The 20,966-nt window shown below is 36.1% G+C and overlaps 2 protein-coding genes across 7 annotated transcripts in view; one reads left to right on the plus strand and one right to left on the minus strand.

Moving 5' to 3' along the window:
* CD14 (CD14 molecule) overlaps nucleotides 1-20,966 on the minus strand; it is a 247,120-nt gene that overhangs the window by 43,127 nt on the left and 183,027 nt on the right. The gene's annotated exons all lie outside the window — the stretch shown is intronic.
* ANKHD1 (ankyrin repeat and KH domain containing 1) overlaps nucleotides 1-20,966 on the plus strand; it is a 132,875-nt gene that overhangs the window by 36,105 nt on the left and 75,804 nt on the right. For 2 of the 6 annotated variants that reach the window (XM_060179419.1, XM_060179428.1), the window contains exons 10-11: nucleotides 9,074-9,130; nucleotides 19,509-19,596. In XM_060179419.1, coding sequence (XP_060035402.1) covers nucleotides 9,074-9,130; nucleotides 19,509-19,596 — 145 coding nt within the window. Of the gene's footprint in view, nucleotides 1-9,073; nucleotides 9,305-19,508; nucleotides 19,597-20,966 lie in introns of those variants that run through there. The other 4 variants (XM_060179434.1, XM_060179460.1, XM_060179442.1 and 1 more) reach the window with 2 other exon arrangements.

Consider the following 20,966-nt stretch of genomic DNA (forward strand, 5'->3'; position numbering starts at 1 on the left):
AATTTCCTTTTGTCACTTGAAGATGAAAGAGTTTTATTACTGTTGCATGGAATATAGATGGATCCCATTCCTGGCATCTTACAGGTTTTTTCTTGATATCTAGACTTTCTAGTGTTTTTGTTTTTCTTTTGAGAACCTTTGGTTTAGGAGAAATAATTTTAAAATAAGGATGTATAAGTAAATAGTCCTTTGGAGCACAGTATGTGTGCTTTGTTAGATTTAGAGTTTTATTTTTGTTAATTATGGTTTTGCCTACTGTATTTTAAGAGGAATTTAAAGATTTTTGGCTCCTCAAGATATCCTGTGCCAAAATCAGTTAGGATATTAATTATTGTTTAAAAATACTTAAGAAACTAGTTTTCTTGTGTTATTTTCTGAGGTAAAAGCTGAAGCCTTTTAGGAATTTCCATTCTAAATATGTAATAGGCAGAGGGCCAGGTGGTTACAAACCTGGCTGAGTGCACATGCCACAATGCAAAGGACACAGGTTCAAGCCACCTGTTCCCCGCTTGCAGAGGGAAAGCTTCATGAGTGCTGGAGATGTCTCTCAATCTCTCTCCCTTTCTAGTTTCCCATTCCTCTAATTTCTGGCTATCTTTATCCAATAAATAAATAAATAAATAAATAAACCATTAAAATATGTAATAAGCATAATGTATAACTTTTTAAAGAATACATATATATATGTATTTATATTTTTTAATCAGAGCACTGCTCAATTCTTATTATGATATTAGGTTTAAATTGGGATCACCCATGGCCTTTGAACCACTGCTCTGGTATTCTGTGTTACTCTAAAATCATTCTCCCTAATATCTGGCCTTTACATCAGTAGGCAAAGTTTTAACGCTGCATGTTTGCTCTTATTTTCATAGTTTGCTTGAGCTAAAAAGCTTTTACTTGATTTCTCTTTCTCACAGATCTTCCTAGCTCTTTTCCATGAGTACTTCTAAAATATTTGGTGGAGAATTTGCAAAATTAACTATTCAGCATTACAACTTAGATTATAAAATATTTCTCTATTTTTGTTGTTTTTAATCTTGACCTACTTTGTTGTTTATGTTTCCCTGCTTCCATACCTGTGTATAGAAGACGATATCAGACTTTCCAAAGATCCTAAGGGATATTGTTTTGGTAGCAATGTTGTGCTGGCTAACATGTCAGAGATGTTTCAGTTTGATGTTTTGTTTGTTTGTTTGATTTTAGCAGAGCACTGCTCAGCTCTGACTTACTGTGTTGTAGGGGATTGAACCTGAGACTTTGGAGCCTCAGTCATGAGAGCTGCTTCGTACAATCATTATGCTATCTACCGCTACGATTTTGTGTTTTTCAAACTAGTTGTAAAGATGATAAAAATTTATCCCTTTTCACTGTGCATGCCATGGTAATTTCAGTGTTAAAACTTTGATACATTTATTAAAGCTGAGATATATTTGTTATCTGTAGAATTTCCTTCACATGTACATGCTGATCAAACTAATAGTTGGAATGGGTAAGTGATTTTTAAAAGTCAGATAGTTAAACCTTCCTTGTCTTTAACTCCTTGACCTTTCATTTCTAGAAGAGGTAATACTGTAGTATAGCTGGTCAGTGGGTTCAGAATTGAAGGAGTAGTTCTTATCATAAACTAATAAAGATAGTAGAAAAATGGAGCCTGAGGGCAGGGTGGATAGTATATTGGTTATGCTTCATCTTCTTAAGTGGTGAAGCAGGTCTGTAGGTGTCTATGTCTCCCTCTTGATCTTGCCCTCCCTTTTAATTTCTTTCTATCCTATCCAATAAAATAATAATAATAAGGGCATTAGAAAAGACAAAGAAAAAAATTTAAAAAGAAAAGATAAAGTGTGGCGGCACACCTTGTAAATGCACATAGTACAAAGTGCAAGGATCCTGGTTTCAGTGCCCCCCCCCCCTGCAGGGACATTTCACAAGCCATGAAGCAGGTCTGCATGTGTCTCTTTCTCCCTCTCTATCTTCCCCTTCCCTCTCTTAATTTCTCTCTGTCTTGTCCAATAAAATGGAAAAAAATAGCTGCCAGGAGCAGTGGGTTCATACTGCCGGCACCAAGCACCAGCGATAACCCTGGAGGCAAAAAAAAAAAAAAAAAAGAAAAGAAAAGGCAAATACATCTTTGTTATTTTCATTTAAGCTTCGGATTTTATTGAGTTGCATTGCTATCCAAATTTCACTCTACCAAGATGAAGAAGTACATATGGAAGGCTTTAGTATAATTCTATAGACATCTATCTGAATAGATGTCTAGTTAGAGACAATGTCTAGGTAGCTACATTTACTGTTTATAAAGTTTTTTTTTAATATTTATTCTCTTTTGTTACCCTTATTTTATTGTTGTAGTGATTGTTGTTATTGATATCGTTGTTATTGGGTAGGACAGAGAGAAATAGAGAGGGGAAGACAGAGGGGGAGAGAAAGATACCTGCAGACCTGCTTTACCACTTGTGAAGTGACTTCCTTGCAGGTGAGGAGCTGGGGGCTCAAACCGGGATCCTTATGCCGGTCCTTGTGCTTTGCGCCACCTGCACTTAACCCGCTGCGCTGCTGCCCGACTCCCCATAGATTCTTACTTTACATTTCCGTTCTTGAACTTTAACACCAGCATCTTTTAAATATAAAAACTGGCGTGGGAGTCGGGCAGTAGCTACTGCCAAACTCCCTATAAAGTACTTTTTATATGTGGCGTGGCAAGAAGGGTTAGAAGCAGTGGAAGGAGAGCTAACAAGGGAGAGACACTGAAGTAAGACTCTACTCTCTGTGGAATTACCTTGATGCTACCCTTGGTGTTCTCATTTGGCACTGTTCATCTAGCACAAGGTTTCACTCATGACAAAGATATGTGCTCCACCCACTGAACTGTCTCCCAAGGCCCAGTACTTTTTTTTTTTTTTTTAAGAATTTATTTATTCATGAGAAAGATAGAGAGAGAGAAAGAGCCAGATATTACTCTGGTACACGTGCTGCTGGGAATTGAACTTGGGACCTCATGCTTGAGAGTCCAAGGTATATCCACTCTGCCACCTCCCAGACGACGGCCCAGTGTTGTTTAGATAGAACTGAGGCTGTTTAACACAAAATTCTTATACTTTCAGTGTGGCTGTCAAACCACTAATCTATATGAAAACATTTGGCTTAATATTCTCATGGGTAAAAAGAAATCTAGGTTTATTCCCTATACTTTTTTTTTTCCTGCTAATGAGATGCAGAGAGAGAGAAAGAGTGAACGAGACTGTAGCACTGAAGCTTCTTTCAGTGCGATGGGGCTGAGTTCGAACTATTTCTAGGCTCTTTAAATCCGGGTTGTTTAAATATTTTTTCTTTTGGATCTGCTGGTTGTGCTTAGGCAAGAAATTAGATTCTCTGAACTTTTTGTTTTTCTTTGGCTAATAAGTCTTATTTCATGAATCATTTGGGTCAAATGATCTTTAATGACCTATCATAAGAAATCTAATTGGCGCCAGCTGGTCGTGCACCTGGTTAAACACACATTACAGTGCACAAGGACCTAGATTCAATCCCCTGGTCCACACGAGTGATGAAGCAGTACTGCAGGTGTCTTTCTGTCTCTCTCCATTTCTTTATCCCTCTTCCCTTTCAATTTCTCTCAGTCTCTATCAGTAATAAATTAAACATTTGAAAAAGCATTTTAAAAAGAATTAACAAAAAAGAATTTAATTTTGATTTATAAATAGCAAATTAACTAACTACGTATTTGGAAGTATTGGATGAACTAGGTGATTTTTAATAAGATTTATTTATGACAGGGAGAATAAAAGAGAAGCAGAGTATCACTCTGGCACATATGATACTGGGAATCAAACTCAAAATCCCATACTTATAAATCCTGTGGTCTAATAATTGTACCATCTCCTATGCCACAGAACTAGATGATTTTGAGTAGATGGGACCAACCTAAAAAGATGGTGTGCATATAGTGTGCTAATTCTGTCTTTATCAGTTATGTTTCTCATGATTTTGGCTAAATTTTTATTTAACAGAAGTTTATAGTTAATTGAAAATTTTTAAATGTTTTTATGCTTCAAATTCAGAAAGTGTAAAAGGCTTCCAGAGATATTTTATGTGTGCGGTGCAATAAGCACCCCCTCCCCCCTTTATTTTATTATGTGCCATGAAAGAGAGAGAGGAGAGACCAGAGCACTACTCAGCTCTGGCTCCTGTGCTGAGGGCTTAACCTGGGACCTCAGAGCCTTAGGCATAAAACGTCTTTTGCATAACCATCATGCTTTCTCTCCAGCCTCAAAAGCCACACCTTGAAAGAAACATAATTTGATGTTTTATTTCTCACAATTCTTGTTTTTTGGCTTGATTTTCTCCCTGATGTTTACCATAAATCTTAAATTTTTATTATTTCTGGGGCCAGGTCGTGGCACTTCTAGTTGAGTGCACATGCTATAATGTGTAAGGAGCTAGGTTCAAGCCTCCAGCCTCCTCCATCTGCAGGGGCAAAGCTTCACAAGTGTTGAGGCAGTGCTGCTGGTGTCTATCCCGCACTCCACCCTTGTGTTCTCTTTCTCTATCCAATAAATAAATAAACTATTAAATTTTTTAAAGTTTATTATTTCTTCTGAGATCGGGCGTGTGGGGGGGGTTTATGGCCATAGACAAAAGTTTATTATTTCTAACATTTTGATAAAAATTTAAATACTTTTTACACTGATGAGGAAATTGAGCTCTTAAACTATGTCATGGTAGTATATCACTGGTTTTAATTCCTAACTCTAAATTAATCTCTCTGGCTTTGTTGCTTTCCTTGGACTATATTATCCACCTAAATGAATCTTACTGGACATGTTCCTAGAATAGTCAAAGTAAAAGAAACTACATGATTTAGATGTGAATATATTAGTACCCTCTGTTTCTTACTTCCTTTTTAAAAAATATTTATTTCCTTTTTGTTGCCCTTGTTTTTATTGTTGTAGTTATTATTGTTGATGTCGTCGTTGTTGGGTAGGACACAGAAATGGAGAGAGGAGGGGAAGACAGAGAGGGGGAGAGAAAGATAGACACCTGCAGACCTGCTTCACCGCCTGTGAAGTGACTCCCCCTGCAGGTGGGGAGCCGGGGGCTCTAACTGAGATCCGGTAGGTCTTTACACTTTACACCACATGCGCTTAACACGCTGTGCTACCACCCGACTCCCTGGTTCTTACTTCTATAGTACATTTTTGTTAAAATGAGATTTAGTTTAAATTTTAAGTGAAATAAGACATATCATGCTTAGTTTGTTATCTATAAATTTTTCATTGAAGTAGAAATGTGGACCAAGTCCCAGAAGATTTTTTTTTTTTTTAATTTAAGCAGTCTTGTGTTTTCTTCTCAATATGTCCATCTGTCCAAATGTGTGTGTGTGTTTTTCTACATGCGTGGGCTATACGTCTTTTTTTTTTAATCTGAATGGATTTGTTACCTTACATTGTCCCACATATTTTTTATTACTATAACATTTTCTGTATTAGTTCCTATAAATTATTCAAACTTTTCACAGATGCCGAATGCCCTAATTTGTTGGCCATTAATAAACATTGGAGTTATTACAGTGTTTAAAACAATGAAGATACCACATTCAGACATCATTTACCAATGTAACTTGAAATATTGGTATGTCAGAAAAATTATATTTTTCACCTATGTTTTTCCATGAAAAAATGTATAATGACTCTTTGAATAACCCAATAATATGTAACTTTATTTTATTTAAAGATAAAAGCAGAAAAAAAAATAGAGGGAATGAAAGAGACCACAGAACCAAAGCTTCCTTCAGTCTATTAAAGCCTGAGTTCAAACCTGGTTCTCTCACATGATAATACAGCACACTAGCCAAGTGAGCTATTTTGTCAGGCCTCATTAGTATATTTCAAAAATAAATTGATCTTAATGATTTGCTTTATTATTCATTCGTATTAACACCAGAATATCACTCTAGCATATGTGATACCATGGGTTGAACTTGGGGCCTCATGCTTGAAAGCCCAACTTTTATTGTCAGTTTGGTAACCTTGATATTCTGTAATTACAACTACTTACATTCTGTATTATGTTCCCTTTTTTTTTAAAATACCTTATTTTTGGGAGGGGGCCTCCAAGATTATCACTGGGGCTCGTTGCCTAAAACAAATACACAGGAGTGTGGCTAATTTTTAAATTTTTTTAAATATTACAGAGAAATTAAGAGAGATGGGAAAGATAAAGGAGAGACACCTGCAGACCTACTTCATGCTTGTGAAGTGACCCCTCTCCCCCCCGTAGTGGGGAGCTGGAACCCCAATCCTTGTGGCGGTCCTTGTGCTTATACAATGTGCACTTAACCTGCTTCGCTACAGCTAGGCCCTGTTCCTATTCTTCACAGTTCTCCCTTCCTTCCTTCCTTCCTTCCTTCCTTCCTTCCTTCCTTCCTTCCTTCCTTCCTTCCTTTCTTTCTTTCTTTCTTTCTTTCTTTCTTTCTTTCTACTATCTTTATTTATTGGATAGAGCCTGCTAAAAGTCAAGAGGGGATAGGGGTCATAGGGAGAGACAGAGAGACACCTGCAGCATTGCTTCACCACTCGTAAAGCTTTCCCCCTGCAGGTGGGGACTTGGGGCTCGAACCTGGGTCCTTGAGCATTGTAACATGTGTGCTCAGCTAGGTGTGCCACCACCCAGTCCCCTTCACAGTCTTTTAAGATTGTTTAGTTGGATTCATTGTTTAACTTAATTCCTAGATTTCTGAACTTTTGTTTGTCTTGATAATGATCTTTTGAGTTAAAATTTACTTTATCCATCCCCCAAAAAAGTTTGTAGGAAATGCATTTTGGGGGTGGGGAGGACATGTATGTTTTAAAACAAATGTATGTTGTATTTTTAAGTGAATGTAACTATGTGTAATATTCCTGAATCACTTTTTACCCCTTCAAACTTCTAAGTCTTCTACTGTGTTCTGATTCTCAAAATATCTAGACCTCACTAGATTGTTCTTGTTAGATGTAAGTGGTTTCCTTTTTCTGCCTGGAATTTCACAGAAGTTTTTCATTATTCTTAAACCTCTGTGATGTATATGTGTTTGTATTGATATTTGTTATTTTTCCAGAAAATGGTTAAATTTTTTTCTCTGAAGTTCTTCCTTTTTCTTCTTCCCTTTCTACTATTCCTCTTCCATTTATATTATATCTTGAACAAGTCTTTATCAATTTTGAATCCTCCTTCCTGTGTTATCTGTATGAAGTTTTCTGTGTACATGTTGCTGCTTCTCAGGGTTTTTCATGGTTTTGTTACTTTTTTTTGTTCTTGAAACTGTCTTGTATTATATCAATTTGTTCTGCTATTTGAAGAGTTTAATTCTCTCTATTTTAAGTATAAAGAGTATTTGACTAAAGTTTCATTCTGTTTTCATTTTCATAGGAACTTCTTAATTGATTCTACATTGGATACTTGGTGCTTATTGTTTATATTTGAATAGAACTTGATATTTGTTGAGAATCCTGGGGGTTGGGCAAAGAGAGGAAGTGAATCTTAATCATTGTCTTCTTTAAATCATGTGGTTGTCTCAGATTGCTTTTAACTTCATTTATTTATTTTTATTTATTAGAGAGAGGAAGAGAGAGAGAGAAAGAAAGGGAACTAGAGCATTACTCTGGCACATGTGTTGCGGGGAGTTGAACCTGGCACCTCATGCTTGAGAGTCCATCCCTTTTATCCACTGCTCCCCCTTCCATACCACTCAGTTTACTTTTTTACCATGTCTTTGTATTAGGAACCTGCAATACCTGAAGGTAAACAAATTACCCAGGTAGGAGTGATTTAGAGTCACATTTCTTTTACTTTTATTCATTTATTAGACTTGGGAGAGGGAGAAAACCAGAGCATCACTCTAGCACATGTGATGCTAGGGATTGAATTTGGGGCTTCATGTTTGAGATTTCAATGGTCAAGAGTTCTTTTATTGAGGCTTATTTGATCAGTGCCTTCACAGTCTATTATTGTATGTATAACTATATCCTTGCCTCATGCTCCAGTATTTTGTTTCTGTTAAGAGTCTTTTTAAATTTTTAATTTTTAAATTTTATTTCTTTATTGAGGAATTAATGTTTTACATTCAACAGTAAATACAATAGTTTGTACATGCATAACATTCCCCAGTTTCCCATTTAACAATACAACCCCCACTATGTCATTTATCATCCTTCATGGATCTGTATTCTCCCCACCCACCCACCCCAGAGTCTTTTACTTTGGTGCAATACGCCAGTTCCATTTCAGGTTCTACTTGTGTTTTCTTTTCTGATCTTGTTTTTCAACTTCTGCCTGAGAGTGAGATCATCCCATATTCATCCTTCTGTTTCTGACTTATTTCACTCAACATGATTTTTTCAAGGTCTATCCAAGATCGGCTGAAAACGGTGTCTGTTAAGAGTCTTGATTCAGAGAAAATATGCTTGTTCCATCTCTTAAGTTCCTTGAAGGTTCTCATTTAGATGAAAATTATGAGCATTGGTGGTAGATAGCATAAGGGTTATGAAAGAGACTCTCATTCCTGAGGCTCCAAAGTCCCAGGCTCAATCCCCCGCACTTCCATAAACCAGAGCTGAGCAATGCTCTGGTTAAAAAAAAAAAAAAATGAGTATGACCACTGATTGCATTTAGATAAAGGGGGTAGAACAAGTAGACAATAGTAATCATCTTAGATTATTTTTCTTTTTTATCCCCACCTTCTGATTTTGCCAACTTTTGATTGAATTAATATCTTTTATTAGTTCTTGATTCTGTAGCTTTAGCTGTAGTTGGAGGCAAAGAGCTTAAAATAATTCAGCAGAATTATAGTTATATATGTCAGGATTGATATTGAAGCTATATTGGTAGAAAATTACATTATTGTACCCTTAGAAGGGAAAAAAGCATACACTGCTCATGAGATTATGATCCATATGGTGGAAAATATTTTTAATTGAAGATCTTGAATTAATAAAAACCCATCATCTGGACTAGCAGTCACGAGGTCTTCATGGCCAAGTGTGATTTTCATTTTTGGAATAAGATCCGTGAGTTATTCTTTTTCCTTTCACAGGACAAGCAGGAGGACATGAAGACTATATTGGAGGGCATAGATCCGGCCAAGCATCAGGTGAGGGTGGCCTTTGATGCTTGTAAGCTACTACAAAAAGAATAGATGTTGTAGGTAACCAGAGTTATGGATATGTGATTCCAGCCAAGAAGTTCCAGGACCCTGCTGGGTGACAAAGGAAATTCTCTCCAGTTGAAAAGCTAATGAAATTCCAATAAAAAGAGATTTACATTACTAGTAGTTTGCTTCCTTAGTATTCTTTTTATATGGTATTCCTAGATGAATTAGATGAAAATAGATTTTCCTATTTAGCTAGTTCTTTTACATTATCCCTTATTGGGGAGAGTTTGAAATATCCCAGACAAAAAGTCTCAACTGTGAAAAGGTCCTTTATGCTCAGTTTGATTCAGGACAGAAGGGGATAAGACCTCAAATCTAGGGTCTTGTTTTTATATATTCCTCAAATAAACAAAAAATAGTTTAGTGAAACACTATATTGTGCATTTCTTGATTCTATAAAGGTAAATTTTTATTCTTAAAATTGTCTTCTGTTATTTTATTCTGAATTGTTTTGCCCCCAGAAGCTGGATAAATGCTCATAATGAAAGTTCTTTTGAAAAAAAAAAAATATGTAGAATTTGTGCCTGATGATTTTTTTATGTCAAATGTAACAATCAGTGTAATCCAGAGAGATTTGTTAAAATTGAGGGTCAGGGGCTTAATTTTAAAAGTAGGAATAAATTGTTGTTGGGTCAAAATTAATTTAGCTTATTTAAGACAAAATTTTCAGTATCAAGCAATTCTATCTTTTTAAATTTTGTTATTTATATTTTTTTATTATTGAGAGAGAGAGAGATGAGAGTTGTGAAAGAGATAACCACAGTACTGCTCAACTCAGGCATGTTGCAGAGGAGGGGTTGAATCTGGGACCTCAAGTATGTAAATCTGTTCTCTACCATTCTCTTGCCATCTCAAGCCACTTTTAATCATAATACTGTTCCTTCATTCACAAAATATATGAAATTTTACTCAGTTTAGTTAAATCTTATATGAATGTAAAGCTGAGTGTTACGTCAGGTAAAATGTTTCTCCTGCGTTTGTTATGGATAATATTATTACAATTCTGTTTCTCTGGCTGTAGTGTAAAAATTTGGGGTACTTTCTAAAATTGAGGTTTGTTGCCTCATTTTTAGAGGTTCAGAGGGGAGTCTGCATTTTAGATGATATTTAGGTGATTTTAATGATAGTCATATTCTGTATTTGAGACATTGCTGCAGCTGTAGATTGTTCTGCTTCATTCTTGAATTTCGTTCTTTTTCTTTCTTTATAATCAATCATTTCTCCTCTACCCAAACTCAATTAAACTTGGTTTCTCTGTTTATTACTTGTGATTCTTAGAAACTAAGCTAAAGATAAGCCTTAGAACAGTGCCTCTTAATCTTTTTCTCATCTCAGTTCTCTGGGTGATATTAATCTGGTCAGTAACAGTAGATCACTAAAGTAATTATTAATATGCAGTGGTGGGGCTGAAAGAACATGCTACCTAGTCAAGAGTTGCAGAATTTTCTTTACAACATTTTATCTAAACATCTCTCCTGTTACTCTGGTTGTTCCCACTAGACAGTGTTTTCCTTCAGCTGCTACTGTGGTATATATAGTTACACTCCTTAGATACATGCTTTTGGTGCCCATGGATATGACTTAAAAGAAATCAACTTGTTTTTAATAGAAAGTGAAATGTTATCTAAAGCCAAATACAAAAAAAAAAAAAAAAAACTACACTTTTTTTTACAAAGTTTTATTATTTAGAACCAGAATCTTGCATTGAATTTCTCATGGGTAAATTTAGGGGGAAGGACACATGAAATCTGATTATCCATTTACCAGTCAATACATTTCAACAGTTAGTGATAGCTTATTTTAATGGACTTAAATGACACTTCTCAAGCTTTACCTGTAAACTTTTTATTAAGTGATACCATATCTCCACTATTGTAAAATTTACTGCTCAAAGTTATCAAGTATTCTTGATACAAAATATATGTGAAATACTCAAAAATCCTAATGCATTTGTTTTAAAAGGAAGACTGAGTTTTCTCCCTCTAGGTTATTTTATGTTGATCAAGTTCTTCCCAGCTCTCTTAGGATTGTTTAAGTATAATATAACTGACATCCTGTCAAATTATAGTGATTGTTAATATATATCAATACCTTTTATCCTTTTCAAGCATATAGACAAAAATATGAAATTATGGAGTGGAAAGTCAAACTAAACTAAAAGTGTGTGGCTATACTCAGAAATGACTAATGGAATCTGTGGATTATAAATGGAGTATAACTACGTGCTAAAGCTATGGGCAAATGAAGAATTAAAGCAAAAAATGTACTAGCAGGGGAGACTAGGACTTTTAGCTTCCATAATGAAAAAAGATCTGAATGCATGACGCATGGAGCAAGCTAGTAGAGCCAGTCTACTTTAATGAAGCAAGAAACTAGGACTGGTTGCTCTACCTATGAACCAAGATGGGGAAAAAGCTCCCTGTAACTGCTCTTGGTTAGACTTAGCTAATTACAGAAGCCAGACAGTGGCATGGCACACCTGATTGAGTACACACATATTACTGTGCACAAGTACCCAGGTTCAAGCCCCTAGTACCCATCTGCAGCAGGTGGGGGGTGGGGGAGGAAGATGAGTTTCATGAGTAGTAAAACAGTTCTGCAGGTGTGTGTGTGTATATATATCTGTCCCACCCCCATCCCTTCTCAATTTCTCTCACAATAAATAAATAAAATTTAAAAAATTAAGAAATAAATTAGTAAATACTCTTGATAGAGAAATAAAAACAAAGACAACAGTGTAAATAAAACTTGAAGGAAATCATGTTTGACTTAGTGAACAGAACTATAATAATTCTGGGGGACCAGAAGCTCGATTTGTCTATGAAAATAGTATTCATATAAACTTTAACCTCCACATGGAGGCAGCTTTCAGTCTATTTTTCCCCCATATGATGAGATGGGACAATTTGTGGGTGATATTTGAAAAAAAAAAAGAAAAAACATTCTCATGCAAAATAAGCTTCTTTTCTTTCGTCTTCACTGGGAGTTCCCGTGTTCCAGACCAACTTTTTCAGAAAGAGAAACAGAAAGGCACCATAGCACTAAAACCTGTATAGTGAGGATTGGGCTCAAACCTGGGTTATACCCATGACGGAGTAAGCACACTATCCAAGTGAACTCTTCTGCCAACCTGCATAATAAGTTTTCTCAAATGAAGAAATTATAAAGCTAATGAGTAACTATGTGAAGAGAGATAGTCAAACGGATTAATTAAAACGACTAAAACAATACAGGCTCAAGGCAATTGAGAGACTTGAACTCTTTTAAACATGCTTATTCAAAGAAATGACCAATAACTACAAAACAATGAAACAAAAGCAGATAATTATGTATCTAAGTGAATTTATAGTAGGTGAGAAGGTATGAAAATAAAAACTCAAAATTAAGTCTAGAAGGACCAGGTGATGGAACTAGGTAGAATTAAATATGTTAAAATGTCCGAGGGACTAAGCTCAATCCTCTGGTCCTCACCTGCAGAGGAGAAGTTTTGGGAGTAGTGAAGCTGTGCTACAGATGTCTAGACTACAGTAAGTAGTAATGCTCTCAAAGAGTAAAGAAGAGAAAATGATAGAAGAATTCTGTACTTAGTTACCATTGCAGAACAGGAAAAATGAACATTTTTCAGATTCACAAAGAATTAAAAAGCTTTACCACTTCAGACCCTTGTCAAAAGAATCACTAAAAGTATGTCTATCATTAAAGAGCAAAATGAGCCCTGCTACAGTGTGGGATGCAAGAATCTAAGGTAAGGAAAGAAATTGGTAAAACATAAATAAGTATTTTTAAGTATACAAACAAGTTTTTATGCTTAAACCCAAATTTTAGAAAGCAGTATCATTAAATTCAGAAGGACATGCTAGAGGGGTAACAGCAATGTTAAAATCTTAGCTTTCAGGAAAGGAATGTCAAGTACTAAATATTTTTAGGGTAAAAAATTAGAAAAATACCAGTAATGAGAATAGATAAGAATCTATTGGGGAGTTGTGCGGTAGCACAGCGGGTTAAGCACACGTGTTGTAAAGCGTTAATGTACCAGATTCCAGTTCGAGCCTCCGGCTCCCCACCTGCAGAGGAGACGCTTCACAGGCGGTGAAGCAGGTCTGCAGGTGTCTATCTTTCTCTCCACCTCTCTATCTTCCCCACCCCTCTCCATTTCTCTCTGTCCTATCCAGCAACGATGACATCAATAACAATAATAACTACAACAACAAAACAAGGGCAACAAAAGGGAATAAATAAATAAAATGTTAAAAAAGGAAAGTTAAAAAAGAATATTAAATTTAATAGGAGACAGACTTTTGAATTAGATTTAAGATAAAATCTGACAAATGCTTTTTTTTTTTAATCTTTATTTGTTTATTGGATAGAGGCAGCCAGAAATTGAGAGGGAAGGGGGGATAGGGAGGGAGGCAGAGAGACACCTACAGCCCTGCTTCATTCAAAACTTTCTGCAAGTGGGAACTGAGGCCTCAAACCTGGGTCTTTGCACTTTGTGACATGTGCACTCAACCAGATGCGCCACCACCTGGCCTGGAAAATGCTATTTTTTGGAGAAAAACCTGAAGCAAAATGACAAGGAATGGCTGACAAAAATGATGAAAAATGTTATACTAGATAACATTAGTAACAAACAGCATGGAGTATTATGTCAAAAGCATTTTTAGAGATAAACACATGCTCTTCCAACTGATAATCAGCTGATAAACAATAAAAATCCTCCAAATAAGTTACAGAAGTACTGATATTAGAAAAGTAGTCAGATCTACATTTACTGTGGTATGATTTTTTTCACATAGTATTTTATGACACTGATCAAAGAGATATACAGTTGTTAAAGACTAGAAAGTTCAAGTTGTTTTTTTTTAAAATATTTTACTAAGAGCAGGGAAGTTTTTTACATAGAAATTATATTATCTCCCCAGCCCAGTTTTTTTTTTTTAATTTTCTTTTATTTTTTTCTAGTGAAAGAGAGATTCAGACCAGAGCAATGCTCAGCTCTGGCTTATGGTGGTCCTGGGGATTGAATCTGGGAAATAAAGAGCCTCAGGCATAAAAATCTTTTGTATAACTATTGTGCTATCTCCCCAACCCTTTTTCTTATAGAAAGCTAACATTCCATTTCCAATTAAATGCTATATATATATATATATATATATATAATTTTTTCCCTATACATAGAACTTGTATAAAAGTTACCCTTGACTATTTTAAAAAAATCTAAAAAAAAAAAATCCTTACCCCCCCAAAAAAAAAAACAAACCAAAAAACACCTTGGTGGCAGGGAGATAGTTCAGCCTGTTATAGCACCAAATTGTATGCCTGTGGCTCCAGAGACCACAGGTTCAATTGCCACCATCAGTTTCTTTCAGAGCTGAGCAGTCCTCTCTCTTTAATCTCACTCTCATAGGAAAGTATTTTTAATGGCCTTCCTTAATCATGGACTATGTTCTCTGATTTCTGTTGCTTTAAAAATTGCACACCAGATTGGGGGGGGTTGGTAGCATATTGGTTATGCAAAGAGACTCATACCTGAGGCTCCATAAACCAGAGTTGAGCAGTGCTCTGGTTCAATAATAATGAAATTAGGGAACACAGATTTATAGGTGAGTTTTACCAAATGTTTAATGAATAGATAATCCCTATACTTTTAACTTCCCAAAACAGAAAGAATAAATGTTAGATTTCACTTAATCTAATTTTGTGGCCTTAAAAAGTAGTTTTCTGTGTTTATTTATAAAGGAAAAGACTATCTTAAAATATCTATTCATCTTAAACAATATTGATAATGTTACTAGCCCAACACTTATAATACATAAACTTGATTCATGCTATTTTTTTTTTAAAAATTTATTTATAAAAAGGAAACCGTGACCAAACCATAACATGATAACTCTTGCACTCTTCTGGGTGAGCCACAGCCCAATTCCATTTGTTTTCTATTTTAAATAATTTAGTGATCAGGTATTTGAGGGTCAAATGATATAAGTTGTAGAATATACATGACTGTAAGGATATGAACTTTTCAAAAGCACTGTAAGGATTGCTTCCCAACCACTTTCTGAGACACTGTTTAAGGTCAAAAGAATAAATGTAATTATAGGAAAAATATATTCAATAGTTTTTTATATCTTTTCTTGAATTTGGTATTTTACCTTGTCGCCACATGCACTTAACCCGCTGTGCTATGGCCTGGTATTTTACCTTGTGAAAATCGTGGATTTGGACTTTTATGATTTCTTTTAACAGCTATGGTAATTTTTTTAGGCTATTTTAAAAAATTATTCCAGAGCAGGGCTTTCATAATTGTTTCCGTTCTCACTCACCTGATCTAGGTATACTGATAAGTATTAAAGCTAGAAAAAGAAAAAGTGTCGGTGCTACCCACTCACATTCTCATAATACAGTTATTAGTAAATGCAGGTATCTTATTCTAAGTTTAGCTACTACTGTTAATTTCTTGTTCAATTAACTTATCTTTCTCTTATTACCTAATAGAAAATTAAGACTCATTGAGGGGGAAGATTTGAGAGTTGGTCAGTTATACTTAGGCTCCTGCTTTTTAAAGCTTATTCAAGCATTTCATTATTTTCAACAATAAGTATATAATGAACAATAAACAAAAATGCACATGATCATTATTCTCATGAAGCTTACTGCTTCGTGGAAGAGATTTTAAATAGTTACACAAATTAATGCATGACTGGAACTTATGACACATTGACATTTGACATGGTATTTTATAAAATTATATAAGCAGATAGTAAAAAAGAATGTTTAGTGGGAGCCGGGCAGTAGCACAACGGGTTAAGTGCACATGGTGCAAAGCCCAAGGACCAGAATAAGGATCCCAGTTCTAGCCCTCAGCTCCCCACCTGCAGGAGGGTCTCTTCACAAGCAGTGAAGGAGGTCTGCCAAGTGTCTGTCACTCTCCCTCTTTGTCTTCCTGTCCTCTCTTGATTTCTCTTTCCTGTCCAACAACAATGACAACAATAATAACAATGATAAACAACAAGGGCAACAAAAGGAGGGGGTAATAACCTCCAGGAGCAATGGTACAAGCACTGAGCCCCAGCAGTAATCCTGGAGACCAAAAAAAAAAAAAGTCATTAGTCTGGATGTTCATGGAGGGCTCCCTTGAGAAAATAACTCCTGATATATAAAGGATGAAAAGGAACTAACTAAAGATGCAGGAGAAGTTAAAGATGAACTTGAACACTTGGTCCTGAGTAAGGCAGGAAAAGGAATAACAAGTTGCTGAAAGTTTCTTGTGTGTATCTGAATGCAATATAGTAATAAATCAGATGGAAAATAACTTTCTAGATCTTCCTGAGTAAGATGTTGATGGTATAAATTTACAGAATTTTAGACTCACATGCATTTGAATGTTAAGTTCAAGACATAAAGCTAAATTATTTTGACAGTATCTATAACCTATTTTCCCGTGACTTACATAGTACTGTTTTTCTAATCAATTTGTATAACTTAACAAATTTTAATAGGTTGAAGTTTTCTACACTATTAAGAAATCTCCGAGAGTCGGGCAGTAGTGTAGCGGGTTAAGCTCATGTGGCACGAAGTGCAAGGACCAGCGTAAGGATCCCGGTTTGAGCCTCCGGCTCCCCACTACAGGGTAGTCACTTCACAGGCGGTGAAGCACAGGTCTGTAGGTGTCTTATCTTTCTCTCCCCGTCTTCCCCTCTTCTTTCCATTTCTCTCTGTCGTAACAATGACGACATCAGTAACAAGAATATCTCCAACAACAATTAGAAACAACAAGGGCAACAAAAAGGAAAACAATAAAAAAACTCCTTTAGGTAAATTCGTCACTATATTGCATTTTAAAGTTTCCATTGAATTGACAATCTCCCCACCCACCCCCCTTTTTAATCATTGCTAGTCTGCCTAAGTTGTAGGTTATATATAGTTATATAAGTCAACTAAATTGTATTCTCCTAACAGAGCACACTATCTTCCCCTTTTGTTGCCCTTGTTTTTTTATTGTTATTATTATTGTTGTTGATGATGTCATCATTGTTAGAGTGAAATGGAGACAGGAGGGGAAGATAGAGGGGGAGAGAAAGATAAGACACCTGCAGACCTGCTTCACTGCCTGTGAAGCGACTCCCCTGCAGGTGGGGGTCAAGCGGCTGGAACCCGAATCCTTCCGCCAGTCCTTGCTTTGCGCACGTGCGCTTAACCAGCTGCACTACCGCCTCCTCAGAGCACACTATCTTTAAGCACACTACTTTGTGGCAACTAAAGCATCCTCTGAGCTAATTAAAAGAATAGAGCAGACTCGTCTAATCACTGTTCTTTTTTTTTTTTTTCTTAATTATCTTTGTTTATTGGATAGACAGCCAGAAATTGAGAAGGGAGAAAGAGGAGTAGAGAGAGAGAGAGAGACAGAGACACCTGCAGCCCTGCTTCACCACTCGTGAAGCTTTCCTCCTGCAAGCGGGGACTGGAGGCTCGATCCTGGGCCCTTGTGCACTGTAATATGTTCACTCAACCAGGTGCGCCACCACCAGCCCCTTAGTCACTGTTCTATACTAAGTTTTTATTAGCTATGAGAGCTGGCAGGCCAGGTGGCCTTGGGGGCCTGATGCTGCGTGCCTGGTTGAGCGTGTACACATTATTGTGCACAATGACCTGGGTTAGAGGTCTGTAGGTGTCTTATCTTCCTCTATCTCCCTTTCTTCTCTGTCCTATCAAATAAAATAGAAAAAAATTAACAAAAGATGCCAGAACATACTGAAAGAAGGGATAAATAAGAGAATTTTTAAATATTTATTTCCTTTTGTCCTTATTGTTGTTGTAGTTATTACTGTTGATGTCGGTGTTGGATAGGACAGAGAGCAATGGAGAGAGGAGGGAAGACAGAGGGGGAGAGAAAGATAGACACCTGCAGACCTCCTTCACCACCTGTGAAATGACTCCCCTGCAGGTGGGGAGCCTGGGCTTGAACTGGGTTCTTTATGCTAGTTCTTGCGCTTTGCGCCACGTGCGCTTAACCTGCTGTGCTACCTCCTGACTCCCAAATAAGAGAATTTTTATAAAGTCAAATGTATTAGCTACATTTTCATATATATATGTTTCATATATATATATATTTATAAAGTCAGATGTATTAGCTGCATTCTCATATATATGTATATATGTGTATATATACATATATGTATGTATGTATGTATCCAGTAATTACAATTCTTCCCAGCAAACAAAACTACTAAAAGAGTAAGTAAGCCCTACTTAGTGACATTCAAAATTAGGAATGTTAGAAGCTGTTTTATTATTCATTCCTCTTGCTGGCAAACTTCTAGAAAGAATAAGTCTTGTTTCTCTATAAAACTGCTTGTTTTGTTCTTGACTATTCAAGTATTTCATTTTCTAAGTGGAAAAAGACATCTCATTTGGTACATTTTTCTTTATTTCTAAAATACCCCCATAGTGTTTTTTTCCAAGGGTTGGTTTCTATCCTGAAACAGTTCTCATTGACTTTTAATATAAGATCAAAATTATCCTAATCATCCCATTGAGTTAACATTTATTTTTCACTTCAGGTGAAGAATAGTTAGGAAAGTATCTCCTAAACTTTAAACATAGAGAAATGCAACTGTTTTTGAGGCAGGGAAAATAGCATAATGGTTCTGCAAAGAGCTCTCATGCCTGAGGGTCCAAGTCCCAGGTTTAACCCCATCTCCTACCCTTTCACCATCATAAGCCAGAGCTGAGCAGTGCTCTGGATTAAGAAAACAAACGGGGGCAGGCAGTAACACAGTGGGTTAAGTGCACGTGGCACAAAGCCTAGGACCATAGTAAGGATCCCAGTTCCAGCCCCAAGCTCACCACCTGCAGGGAAATTGCTTCACAAACCGTGAAGCAGGTCTCAGGTGTCTATATTTCTCTCCCCCTCTCTGTCTTCTCCATCCCTCTTGATTCCTCTCTGTCCTATTCAACAACAATGACAGCAGTAACAACAATAATAGTAACAACAAGGGCAACTAAAGGGAAAAAACGGCTTCCAGCAGCAGTGGTTTCATAGTGCAGGCACAGAGCCCCAGTGATAACCCTGGAGGAAAAAACTAGCTATTTCTCTTTGGGGGTGTGTGTGTCAAACTATTGTATTTCATGGTTATTGTTAAGGGTACAATTTGTATCATCTAATATGGACTAAAATCTAGGAACTAAGGTAGGTAGCATAAGTAGTTGCATTGAATGAATATTAAATCTTTATTATTTCCTAAATTGATGGTATTACATATTTAAAATAGATGGTTAATGAATTGACACTGATGGACTTTTTTTGTTTCTTTAATAGGAACATGAATCTGAAGGTGGAAGAACACCATTGATGAAAGCTGCAAGAGCTGGTCATTTATGCACTGTGCAGTTTCTTATTAGCAAAGGTAAAAAAAAAAAAAAAAAGGAAAAAAAAGAAAAATAAGAAGTACAAGTAACAATTGCCAAAAGACTATAATCTCTAAAGAAAATATTCCTAAATGATTGTGATTTATGTTTTAACCACTTTACCTACATTATAAGAATTATAATCTAATTTGTTGTCCTTATTTTACTTAGCAAGCATGGAATACAAGTACTTGAGTTTTTTATATTGCATAAATAATAAAGCTGTGTACAGATTGCTGAGTACTTTTCTTCATACTTTACAGAAATTGGGATGTTTATTAGTTTTGGGTTTAAAGTTTTTAATTTAAAGCCAAACAGTGCATTGTTATTTACCCAGATTAGAAAGGCCAAATGTAAAATTTCCATATATGTTTACTTATACTTCATTCAACACTTAACTAAAATGTCATTTCTGCTGGGTATGGGAATTTGGGGGTAGTGCGGGAAAGACTGCTACTATTGTCCATGGTACAGTGGAGTTAACTGAGTGTATAAGGTTATTACTTATTATGTTTCTTCTCATGTAGAGATTTATTGCTAGGGGGTCAGGTGGTGGTACACCTAGCTGAGCACACATATTACAATGTGCAAGGACCTGGGTTCAAGCCCCCAGCCTCTACCTGTAGGGGGAAAGCTTCACAATTGGTGAAGCAGTACTGTAGTTGTCTATGTGTTTCTCTTTTCTGTCTCCCTTCCTCTCAATTTCTGGCTTTCTCTATCCAATAAGTAAATAAATAAAGATAACAAAAAAAGTTTAAAATGAAAAAAATTATTAGAATATATTTGCTATAGTTTAAAATTGTTTAGCACAGAAAAGTGAAATGGAGGCCTTGGAAGATAGTTTAGTAGTTATGCAATAGATTGTCATCCCTGAAGCATAGGAGTTCCAGGTTCAGAATATTAAAAAAAAAAATTTTTTTTAAGTTGTTCCAGGTTCAATCCCTGGCATCCCATAATCCAGAGCTGAACAATGCTCTGGTAGTAAAAAAAGAAAGAAAAGTTGATTAGCCCATATACGTTTAAAATGTAAATTTGTTTCATTGTACAACCAAAAGAATAAGATCAGCAATGTCATTTGTTTCAACTTAATTCTGGGTAAGGAGGGCATCTTTATACAAAATTCTTCAATGGGTTGTAAAATGCAGCAAAAGTCCACTCAAGTGGCATCATTTTTGAAATAAAGATATGCAACCCATATCCCGATATAATTGTGATTAGTTGTGCCATTAAGAATGCAGTGTAAGGGGGCCAGGTGGTGGTGCACCTAATTAAATGATCATATTACAGTGCACAAGGACACAGGTTCATGGCCCTGGTCCTCACCCGCAGGAGGAAAGTTCCATAAGCTGTGAAGCAGGGCTGCAGGTGT

Source organism: Erinaceus europaeus, chromosome 2, assembly GCF_950295315.1.
Source record: "Erinaceus europaeus chromosome 2, mEriEur2.1, whole genome shotgun sequence".
In the NCBI taxonomy this organism is placed as follows: domain Eukaryota; kingdom Metazoa; phylum Chordata; class Mammalia; order Eulipotyphla; family Erinaceidae; genus Erinaceus; species Erinaceus europaeus.